At 57.7% G+C, this 11241-nt stretch overlaps 1 protein-coding gene across 2 annotated transcripts; it reads left to right on the forward strand.

Moving 5' to 3' along the window:
* The first annotated feature begins 58 nt into the window (after positions 1-58).
* PLEKHB1 (pleckstrin homology domain containing B1) lies at positions 59-10577 on the forward strand. Of its 2 annotated transcripts, XM_080612762.1 has the most exons (8): positions 59-194; positions 3499-3709; positions 5542-5607; positions 6098-6250; positions 7322-7424; positions 8998-9037; positions 10128-10233; positions 10397-10577. In XM_080612762.1, the coding sequence occupies exons 3-8, from the start codon at positions 5571-5573 to the stop codon at positions 10531-10533; spliced, it is 576 nt and encodes a 191-aa protein (XP_080468888.1). In that variant the 5' UTR covers positions 59-194; positions 3499-3709; positions 5542-5570; the 3' UTR covers positions 10534-10577. The 2 variants fall into 2 exon arrangements, with proteins under 2 accessions (XP_080468888.1, XP_080468889.1); XM_080612763.1 differs by lacking the exons at positions 59-194; positions 3499-3709 and adding an exon at positions 5382-5412.
* The last annotated feature ends 664 nt before the right edge of the window (positions 10578-11241 follow it).

Raw genomic sequence — 11241 nt, forward strand, 5'->3', positions numbered from 1 at the left:
AACAACCCCCTCAGTGCTTGGGGAAGAGGCTGCTGGCCCACATAGCCCGGGGGGGGGTGGAGAAAAGGCCTTTCTCCGGGAGCACAAACGAGTGGTTTACGTTTTAATGCAGGAACTTTTATCCCAGGCGTGATAAATCCAAACGGAGCTTTTCAGAGGGGTGAGCAGCACCTGTGGGTGCACACAGCTACCAGGTGGGTGCGAAGTGTGCCACCAGAGCTCAGTGCCCCAGTCTGGGGTGAGAAGTGAGTGTTTCTGGAAAGCGCTGGTGTCTGGGAGGAAGAATTGCAATGGGATTCACCCAGGGACTGACCCCATCGGGCACAGCACCTCGGATCCTGTGCTCAGCTCTGGGCCCCTCACTGCAAGAGAGACATTGAGGGGCTGGAGCGGGGCCAGAGAAGGGAATGGAGCTGGTGCAGGGCCTGGAGCCCAAGGGTGATGGGGAAGGGCTGAGGGACCTGGGGGGATCAGTCTGGAGAAGAGAAGGCTCAGGGGGGACCTGATGGCTCCCTACAAGTGCCTGAGAGGAGGATGGAGCCAGGAGGGGCTGGGCTCTGCTCCCAAGGAACAAGGGATGGGACAAGAGGAACCGGCCTCAAGCTGCACCAGGGCAGGTTTAGATGGAGCTGAGGAACAATTCCTGCCCCAGAGGGTGCTCAGGCATTGGAACAGGCTGCCCAGGGCAGGGCTGCAGGCACCGTCCCTGCAAGGGTTCACAGCCCGTGGAGATGAGGCCTCAGTGCCATGGGGCAGTGGTGGCCCTGGCAGTGCTGGGAACGGTTGGACTGGATGAGCTTTTCCAACCTCATTGATTCTATCCCATGTCCCCTCCTCATTCCCTAACAACACTCAGTGCTGTTTGAAGCCATTTGCTTTTTGTTCATTCCTGTTTCCCAAGCAATGGGAACACCCCCCCCTTGAGGAATGAGGGAATTGGGACAGGAGGGTCCCAGGGGTAGCAAAGGCTGTACCTGAGCTGCTCACATCATTTCTCACGGCTTGACATACTGATAGGAAGAGGTGGTTGTGAAAACCACGTCAAATAAACCACATCCCTGCCCATGGCAGGGGGTTGGAACTGGATGATCTTCAGGTCCTTTCCAACCCCAACCATTCTATGATGCCCAATGTTGTACAGTAAGAGAAGCCTCCACCATGATTTGGGGTCTCTTTAACAGCCCACATTGGTGGTTTATCACCCCTGCAATCCAAGTACCAAGCTGTCCCAACAGCAAACGTGTGTTAGTAAGAGAAAGAGCAATTGATGGCATGTCCTCACCTGCAGCTCACCCCACATTCCAGCACCTGAACCCTCAGGGCTTCACCCATCTGCCTCTGCAGCAAATGGACACAGGGAAGACCCACCAGGGGATGCTGGTTTCCTGCTTCATTTGAGACACTGATAGAGTTTCCAAAATCCTTTGTTTCCTACACAAACCCCAAAGCTTTGGCTACAACCAAAGTTCTCCACCACGCACGGAGCTGCCGCTCGGTGACAGCTCCTTCCTGTACCAACTGCCCGGGTGAGACAAGGACAGAGCCCAGCTGGAAGAAAACCAAGGGGGAAGCTTCAAATCCATCTCTTGCTGAGCAGCACCCAGTTGCTGTGGGAGTTGCCCAGAGAAGCTGTGGCTGCCCCATCCCTGGCAGTGTTCAAGGCCAGGTTGGACACAGGGGCTTGGAGCAAGCTGCTCCAGTGGAAGGGGTCCCTGCCCGTGGCAGGGGTTGGAGCTGGAGGAGCTTTAAGGTCCCTTCAACACAAACCAGGTTGGGATTCCTTAGTTCTAAGAAAACACAGGGAAATCCATGATTTGGCTCCCCCAGGTGAGGAGCTGAGCCTGTTCCCATGTCACAGCCTCTGCCTTCTCCCACTTGGAAATAACCTAAGTCCACAGCTCACCATTTCCCCCCGGTGAGCCCCAAATTTATGCCATCTAACTCCCTCAAAAACCCAGTTTACACAAAATAAATAAACCAAGCCCCCAGATCCCACCCCAGCACCGTTTTCTCCTCCAGAGGAAAGCAGAATGATGCTGCGATGCTTTACTTGTTTGGTTTCTGATGCTTTACTGGTTTGGTTTGCAATGCCCAGCACCTCCATTCCACCCTGTCCCTCACAAGCACGTGGCTGCCTCAATGTTTGTTCCCTGGTGGGTTTATTTCTGCTCTTTCATTGTTGTCGCTGCTGGTTCCCTCCTCTCCTCCTTGTCCTAGGCTCAGTGTCTTCTCTGCAAGTGACTGAGGGCTGCAGCCAAGCAGAACCCATTAGTGCAGAGCTGTAGGTTTTCCACCCCATGAAAATGTGCTGCTATTTGAAACAGAGCATCTCTTTCTTTGCCTCTGCAGTGTGTCCTTTTGCTGCCAAGGAGACAAATTATGCAGGTCCTGTGGCAGAGCTCACGCAACACGTGGCAGAAAAGCTTCAAGAACAATTTGTACCAAACTATGGCATGCATCTACCTGCAGAGGGGAGGCTCAGTACCAGTGAGTAACCCAAATTTCAGCCCAAATCCCTTCCTAAGGGAACTTTAATATTAATTCAATGCAGAACAAACTCTGCGGCCTGGCCCCTGACTGCCAGATGTGTGTCTGAATTGTTTGGGATGTTTTTGTAGCTTGATAACCAGTGTAGAGGAATGCACAGAGCTCTGTGTGTGCCCTGACTGATAGGGTCTTGCAGCTTGACTCCTGTGTAATCAATCTGTGGGCAGCTGGGGGAATTTAATTCACAGACTGTAGAATCCCAGCCTGGTTTGTGTTGGAAGGGACCTTAAAGCTCATCCACTCCCAACCCCTGCCACAGGCAGGGACCCCTTCCACTGGAGCAGCTTGCTCCAAGCCCCTGTGTCCAACCTGGCCTTGAACACTGCCAGGGATGGGGCACCCACAGCTTCTCTGGGCACCCTGGGCCAGCACCCTCACAGGGAAGAGCTTCTGCCTTATCTCCAACCTGAACTTCTCCTGTTTCAGTCTGAACCCATCACCCCTTGTCCTGTCACTACAGTCCCTGATGAAGAGTCCATCCCCAGCATCCTTGTAGCCCCCTTCAGACACTGGAAGCTGCTCTGAGGTCTCCACGCAGCTTCTCTTCTCCAGGCCGAACAGCCCCAATGTTCTCAGCCTGGCTCCATACAGGAGCTGCTCCAGCCCCTGCTCATCCTCGTGGCCTCCTCTGGACTTGCTCCAACAGCTCCATGTCCTTCTGATGCTGAGGACACCAGAACCACACACAGTGCTGCAAGTGGAGTCTCACTGGAGCACAGAGGCAGGATCACCTCCTTCATCCTGCTGCTCACGCTTCTTCATTTTGTGGAAGAAGAGCAGTGGATATGAGGAGTTGGGTGGTTCTTGGCTCTTGATGTCCCTGGATAATTCACTCTTGTGTTTTCCTCCCAGGCTGTGACTTCCAAATGTGCCTGAGGGCTGGCAGCAGACACAGGGATGTATCCCAGGCTCTCCTCCACTCCTAACTTCCTTTGGCTTCTCTCCCAACAGGTTTACCCATCTCTGTCAGGGTGAAGGGTTGCTGTCGTGTGCAGCAACAGCTCCAGCTACTTTTCCAGCCCTGTGTCCTTTGAGCACATGTGACATGAACCCATCCATGTCCAGAGCCAGGGACTGTTTTGCTTTTAACTCCAGCAGGAGCCACGTCATAGCTTGATTTTATTCCAAAGGAAAACTCACTCCACTCAGAAACTCAATTCAGGTGAGCACTTAGGTGGTTAAAATTGGGGTTGTTCCTTATTTATACTCCTGCCAGTGATATGCTCCTGATGCTGGATCCAGCAAGAGCCCATTGGGATATTAAACAGCTTCTCAGAACCACTCCCAGCACCAGCTGAGGGTCATAGAATCAGAGACCGGTTTGTGTTGGAAGGGACCTTAAAGCTCCTCCAGCTCCAACCCCTGCCACGGGCAGGGACCCCTTCCACTGGAGCAGCTTGCTCCAAGCCCCATCCACCCTGATCCTGTATCCCCCAAGCATCTCATGTCCCTGGTCCCTCCGCTGTGTGGAGCAGGAAACCCCATGGCACCCCCTCACCTCCCCGGCCGTGGCTCTGGGGCTCCTGTTTGGGCTGAGCTCTCCCAAAGCTTCTGCCTCCACCGTGTGGCTTAATTGCAGCCCCCATAGTCCCGCTTCATCACTCGGCTTCTCCCAACCGCGATCCATCTCCGGAGGAAAAGGGGTCTCAGGGGAGAAAGGGGCTTGGAGGCGCTGCATCCTCAGCGGGTCAGGTCTGCATCAACCACGGGCATCACCAGCCCGGCCGCACGTACACCGAGCATCTGCTTTTTGGGTATCAATGGCTGAAAAGCGCCATTTCCCGCTGACCGGTACCTGAGGATGCTTCCACCGCCCCTGCCCGCCCCTGCCCGTACCGGACTACAGCTCCCGGCGCGCCGTGCGGGCGGGCAGCGCCGGGCAGCGGGAGCGGAGCGCAGCGCTGCCCGCAGCGGGACCCGCCGCGCCACCTCCTCCCGGTGAGGATCCGGGGCTGGGGGGTCCCGGGTGAGAATAGGGGGGTGCGAGCACCGGGGACGGAGGGGAAGGGGATGGGGGGTACGGGGATGGAGGTCCCGGGATGTGGGTACTTGGGGAGTGAGGGTACCAGAGGGATGCAGAAAGGGGGTGCCCCAAAACGTGGGTATAAGGCAGGGGGGTACCAGGGGATGTGGGACAAGGGGATGTGGGATGAGGGCACTAAATGTGGGTACCAGGAGGGTGCAAATACAGGGGGATGCAGGTGCCAGGGGGATGGGGATACCAGGGGATGGGGTACCTGGGGGATGCGAGGACAGGAAGGTGATGGTGCCAGGAGATGGGGGTACCCAGAGGCCGTAATTTTGGGAGGACAGGGGTACCAGGGCTGAGGACTCCAGGGGAACGTGTATATCCAAGGAGCTGGGTGCTGGGTAACACAGGTACAGAGGCACTTGGGAAGAGGAGGGGATGTCTTGAGCCTTGTTGTGCCCCCAGACCAGGAGGGGACCCAGCCAGGCAGTGCTGGATCCATCGTGGGATGCCGAGGTCCCACCACCAGGGCACTGGGGTCCCTGGTTGATGGGTGCCATGGCTGGGGAACAGCACCCTGGGGTGCTGGCTCCGCTTGGGGACCGGGGGAGCAGTGACTTCATGGCATTATTACACCAGCGGGGCTGTGGTTTGCCATGGAAAGTCACTGGGGCCGTGGGGAGTTGCTGCCTGTTTCATAGATGGCCTGGATTTCCCCCCTTACCTCCACGGGATGATAATCCCTAAATCCCAATGAGATTAATGACAGAGAGAAAGGTGCTGGAGTTCCTCCTCCCCCCTGCACATCTCCCACAGGATGAAATCCCACGTCTGTCTCTAACCCCGATTAACCCATGCGCTCGGCTCATCCCCCCTAAAACCCAGGAGCAACGAGGGTAAATCCCCATCCCGAGCGTGAATCCCCATCCCGCTTCACTCCATGGAGCTGCGGGGAGGGGAAAGCTGGGAAAGGAGCCGGAGCTGAGCTGGGAGATGCTGTTCTAACTCCATTATTTCTCCTATAGCAGCAGGTCCGGAAATCCCTCCCGCAGCCATGGCGCTGGTGAAGAGCGGTTGGCTTTGGCGGCAGAGTAAGTACAACCCTTGAGCATCCCATGTTGGGAGCCCCCCAGATAACACCTGGAGAGGTTTGGGCTATGGAATGCTGGGAGGAAGCATGGAGGGGGGGACAACACCCCCGAACCCGGGTGCTTAATCCACAGCAGCGAGGGAATCATGGCTCAGCCGCTCATGGGTTTATGTAAGCGCAGAGCGGGGCCGTCTGCCATGAAAACAGACGCGCAGCTCCATGGCCGGGGCTGGATCTGCTCCCGCACTCAGTGGGGCAGCACCAGGACATCCTGATGGCTCTGCCTGGCAGCCCCGTCTCATTTCAAGCCACCTGGTCACGCTGCCCCGGCTCCTCGTGCCAGGGACCGGTGTCCTGCGGGATGCAGCGGCTCTTGGATGGGGCGATGGGGTCCGGCCACAAGTTAAGGGGATGGTGTTGGGTGCTGTGAGGGCATTGGCTGTATCCCGCCGGCCTCACTGGGGTCTTTTCCCTCTTTTCCATCCCTCCAGGCTCCATCCTGCGCCGCTGGAAGAGAAACTGGTTCGTGCTGTACCTGGACGGCAGCTTGGTGTACTACCATGACGAGACACAGCGCGACATGGACGGACGCATCCACATCAAGTACAGCTGCCGGGACGTGAGGACCGGCCGCGAGTGCAGAGGTGAGCAGAGACCCACGTTCCCAGTTCTGTGTCCCCAAACCCATCCCGTGCAGGGGTCTCCATGGAGCTGTAACCTTTTAATCGATGCTCTCCTTGTACTTGCACACATCCAAACAATCCAGGCTGCCTAATTCACCCTTTCTAGCTGCCAGCCAGCACCAGAAAGATGCACATTGCATCTTCTGTTGCTTTTCCATGGGGAATCATGGAATGGTTTGGGTTGGAAGGGACCTTAAAGCTCATCCAGTTCCAACCCCTGCCACAGGCAGTGACAACTTCCACTGGAGCAGCTTGCTCCAAGCCCCTGTGTCCAACCTGGCCTTGAACACTGCCAGGGATGGGGCAGCCACAGCTTCTTGGGGCATCTCAGCACCCTCACAGGGAAGAGCTTCTGCCTAATGAAGAAGAAGGAAGGGGAACCTCTCCTCCTGGTTTGTGCCTGTTCAAAACACCATCCCACAGCCCTCCCGTCACTGTCTAGCACAAACAAGCAGAACAAAGCAGCAGCTCAGCTCAGCCTCAGCAGCCCACGGCCTGCGCACAAAGCGCCTTTCTTGGGCTGTGAGTGGCAGTGGCAGCTCTGGGATGCAGCACCCAAAGGTTCACACTCTCCAGAGGGTCCCACCGAGCTTTGGGAATGGGGGTAGACAAACCTCTTAGTTCTACACAATTTGGGTGCTTGCTGCAGTCGGGCACACTCAAAGGCAGCGCAGCTCAGCCTCCTGGCCTCCGATCTGGGGCAATTATCTGCATTTCCACTTGCTTTCTGCTGTGGGGGTGGAGGTTTGTGCTTGTCAGCTCTGAGCTCCTGTTGGCTTTTAACCTTTGAGATCCCAGCTCGGATCACAGTCGCTCTGAGATTGCCTTGCAAGTGAGGCTGGAGCCTGAATTAAACCCGAGTTATAAGCATGGTGTCCTGGTGGGCCATAATGGTTCCATCCTTTAGCAGCACACACGGTGGGGGCTGCCCCCGGGGGTGGTTTGGAGCCCGGCCTCTCCCGAGAGGTGGACGGGGAGAGACTTGGGTACTTCTCTGTCCCTGAGCCTGGATCCTGCCCCTTCCCTTTCCAGACGCGCAGCCGCCCGAGGGGAAGAGCCGCGACTGCCTCCTGATGGTTGTGCTGCGGGACGGCTCCAAGACCACGCTGTGTGCAGAGAGTGAGGACGATGCCGTGTAAGCACTGGAACCCCCGCAGCGGCTTTGTCACCGGAGTCAGAGTCACAGCATGGTTTGGGTTGAAGGGACCTTAAAGCTCATCCAGCCCCAACCCCTGCCACGGGCAGGGACCCCTTCCACTGGAGCAGCTTGCTCCAAGCCCCTGTGTCCAACCTGGCCTTGAACACTGCCAGGGATGGGGCAGCCACAGCTTCTCTGGGCACCCTGTGCCAGCGCCTCAGCACCCTCACAGGGAAGAGCTTCTGCCTAAGAGCTCATCTCAGTCTCCCCTCGGGCAGGTTCAAGCCATTCCCCTTGGCCTGTCCCTACAGGCCCTTGCCCCAAGCCCCTCTCCAGGTTTCCTGCAGCCCCTTTAGGCACTGGAGCTGCTCTCAGGTCTCCCCTTCAGGAGCCTTCTCTTCTCCAGGCTGCCCCAGCCCAGCTCTCTCAGCCTGGCTCCAGAGCAGAGCTGCTCCAGCCCTCGCAGCATCTCCATGGCCTCCTCTGGCCTCGCTCCAACAGCTCCACGTCCCTCTTGTGCTGCTGCCCCAGAGCTGGATCAGGGCTGCAGGGGGGGTCTCCCCAGAGCACAGCAGAGGGGCAGGATCCCCTCCCTGAGCTGCTGCTCACGCTCTGGGGGTGCACCCAGCACACAGGGGGGTTCTGGGCTCAAGCGCTCACTGAAGCTGGGTCATATCCAAGCTTTCCTCCTTTTAATCCAAGCGTGGAAAGGGCCCCATCCCAATCCCACCCCAGGGCTGAATCCACACGAGCCCCTGTTCTCTCCCACATCCACATTCACTTACAGGACAATGGGTGTCGTTGGGTTTCCCACTGAGTAACTTAGAGCCGGACTGGTTATTGTGAAGCCGTTGGTCTCCTGCAGCGTGGGTTTTCCTCATGGATGAGAAATCTCCTCTTGGCCAGGCTCAGGATCCCTGGGAAGGGGTTTTCATTGGCATTCGGTGATAAACAGTGTGAATGTGATGTCCTCATGGGCTGCAGGCTGGGCCCAGGAGGGGGAAAGAGCCACTTTTAGCACTGTTCCCCTCCCATTCCTGTCTATAAAGCTTCCTTTCTATTTATTTCTGTACACATTAAGGTTTTTTCACAAAAATAGATTTAAATTTATATATTAAAATACAGGAAATAAAGGCAGGAAACCTTCAGCTGAACTTAGATAGAGGGAGATGTTCAGCTGTGGCCAGGCTGAGCTTAATCCCAGTCAAATAGAAAATCATCCATTTCCCACTTTTCCCCTCAATTTAGGTGTCACATTCCCACCTGCCCTTGTTCCAGGGACAGCGTTTAACCCTGTGCCCATCCCCGTGGTGTTGGGTAGCGGGGAGACCTCAGAGCAGCTTCCAGTGTCTGAAGGGGGCTACAAGGATGCTGGAGAGGGGCTCTTCATCAGGGACTGCAGTGACAGGACAAGGGGTGATGGGTTCAAACTGAAACAGGGGAAGTTCAGGTTGGGTGTAAGGAAGAAGCTCTTGGAACTGGATGAGCCCTGAGGTCCTTTCCAACCCAAACCCCGCTGTGATTCTGTTGTTCTCTGATTCTAACCCAGGCCCCTCTGTTCCATTCACAGTGCCTGGAAGATGGCCGTGCTGGAGGCTAAATCCACCCCGGTGAGGCTCCGTCCCCCACAGCAGCAGCCCCCATCCCAGCCTGGGCTCCGGGCAGGATGTGGGAGAAGGTCCCAACCAATCCCAACATCCCCTCCCCGAGCCCCTGTGCCTGTTGGGCATCCTCAGGGAATCCCGCAGAGCCAGCCAGGAAAGCAGGGAGCAGCGTTGGTGACCTTGGTCTCCTTAGGATGCCAGCACTGAGCTGAGGGTGACCCTGTGCAGTGCTCAGGGGTGATGGGGCAGCGTCAAGGGGACAGGGGCAGGGTTAAGGGAATGGGGGCAAAGTTACAGTGACAGCAGAGAGAGGGGTATGGGGACACAAAGTGCTGAGGGGACACAGCTGAGGGGACAGGGGAGGGTTAGGATGATGGGGCAGAGCTACAGGGAATGGGAGCAGAGTTAAGGGAATGGGGGCACAGGCCCATGGGGACACAAGGTCCTGGGGGACACAGCAAAGGGGATGGGGACAGGATTTAAGGTGACAGGGGTAGGGGAACGTGGGCAGAGTTTAGGTGTTAGGACGCAGTTAAGGTGCCAGGGACAGGGTCAAGGTACCAGGGGTAGGGTTAAGGTACCAGGAGCAGGGTTAAGCTGATGGAGGCAGGGTTAAGGTGCCAGGAGCAGGGTTAAGGTGCCAGGAGCAGGGTTAAGGTGCCCGGGGCAGGGTTAAGGTGCCAGGGGTAGGGTTAAGGTACCGGGAGCAGGGTTAAGGTGCCAGGGGTAGGGTTAAGGTGCCAGGGGCAGGGTTAAGCTGCCAGGGGCAGGGTTAAGGTGCCAGGAGCAGGGTTAAGGTGCCAGGAGCAGGGTTAAGGTGCCAGGGGCAGGGTTAAGGTGCCAGGGGCAGGGTTAAGGTGCCAGGGGTAGGGTTAAGGTGCCAGGGGTAGGGTTAAGGTGCCAGGAGCAGGGTTAAGGTGCCAGGAGCAGGGTTATGGTACTGGGGCACACACAAGTGATTCAGGTGCCTGAGCCTGAGCCATTTCAGATGCTCCAGGGCCCCATTTCGGGACCCCCACCACACACAGAGGGGGGAAACTGAGGCAGTGACAGGGGCAGAGCGCCCCCACTGCTCACCCCCCGCCCCATGCTCCAGGTTCACGTCTATGACCCCTATGATGATGATTACTACCAGACGGTGCCCCTCGACTCCCACCAGGCTGCCTACATCAGCTCTGGCCACTACGGCCCCCAGCATGGAGGTGGGTGCCCCCGTCCCCATCACCCCATCCCACCACAGCCTCCCATTGAGGCTTCATTTGGGGTGGCCCAGAACGGGGCTCCCACCCCAGTGGCACCAGGGGGTGGGTCCATGGGGTGATGTCCCCTCGGCACCCCCCATTCCCCCCTTGCTTTGCCTTGCAGCTCCGGGGGTGACCCACATCATCGTGCGCGAGGATCCCTACCGGGTCTCTGGGGACCAGATGGCCCTGGGGCTGCTGGCGGGGGCCGCCACCGGCGCTGCCCTCGGCTCCTTCATGTGGATGCCCTGCTGGTTTTAGCAGCCTCCTCCGGCAGGATGTGACCCCCAGCAGGTCCCTTGTCACCTCCCCAGCCTGGTTGCACTCACCCCTGGCTTGGTACCCACCTGAAACAGCCTGCTCGGACCCCCTGACCTGCTGGGGACAGAGCTCCAGCCCCAAACCCATCCCATATCCCACTTCCAGCCCCAAACCTATCCCATATCCCACTTCCAGCCCCAAACCTATCCCATATCCCACTTCCAGCCCCAAACCTACCCCATATCCTGCACCCAGCCCCAAACTCATCCCATATCCCATTCCCAGCTCCAAACCCACCCTATATCCCTCTCCCAGTCCCAAACCCACCCTATATCCTGCTTCCAGCCCCAACCCCATCCCATTCCCTGTTCCCAGCTCCTGCTTGTGCATTAAATAACGCCCATGTGCTACAGAGACACCCCCAAACCTACCCCAGGACCCCACAGCACCCGATTCCCATTGCCAAGGGCACAGGGGCAGGAGCAGAGGGAAGGGCACAGAATGTGCCCCCCCGCCCCCCGGAACGGGCTCAATTCCGCATCCCAAACCTCCGCAGGGAGCTGGAAATCCCGGGATTTGGAGCCGGGGGAGGTACGTGCGGGAAGTGGATGAGGTTTTCAGCAGCCCCAGCTCGGCCAAGTGAAGCCAATGGCACAGCAGGGAGCTGGGGCTGTTCTGGGGAGGGAACCAGCACTGGAGCGGGAGTTG

The sequence above is a fragment of the Psittacula echo genome, assembly GCF_963264785.1.
Source record: "Psittacula echo genome assembly, chromosome: 3".
Taxonomy (NCBI): Eukaryota; Metazoa; Chordata; class Aves; order Psittaciformes; family Psittacidae; genus Psittacula; species Psittacula echo.

Excerpts from the sequence above, each read along its gene's own strand:
- PLEKHB1 (XM_080612762.1), top strand. The coding sequence starts at position 5,571 with ATGGCGCTGGTGAAGAGCGGTTGGCTTTGGCGGCAGA. Across the intron at positions 6,251-7,321 it reads GACCGGCCGCGAGTGCAGAG|ACGCGCAGCCGCCCGAGGGG; the intron begins GTGAGCAGAGAC and ends TTCCCTTTCCAG. Across the intron at positions 10,234-10,396 it reads CTACGGCCCCCAGCATGGAG|CTCCGGGGGTGACCCACATC; the intron begins GTGGGTGCCCCC and ends TTTGCCTTGCAG.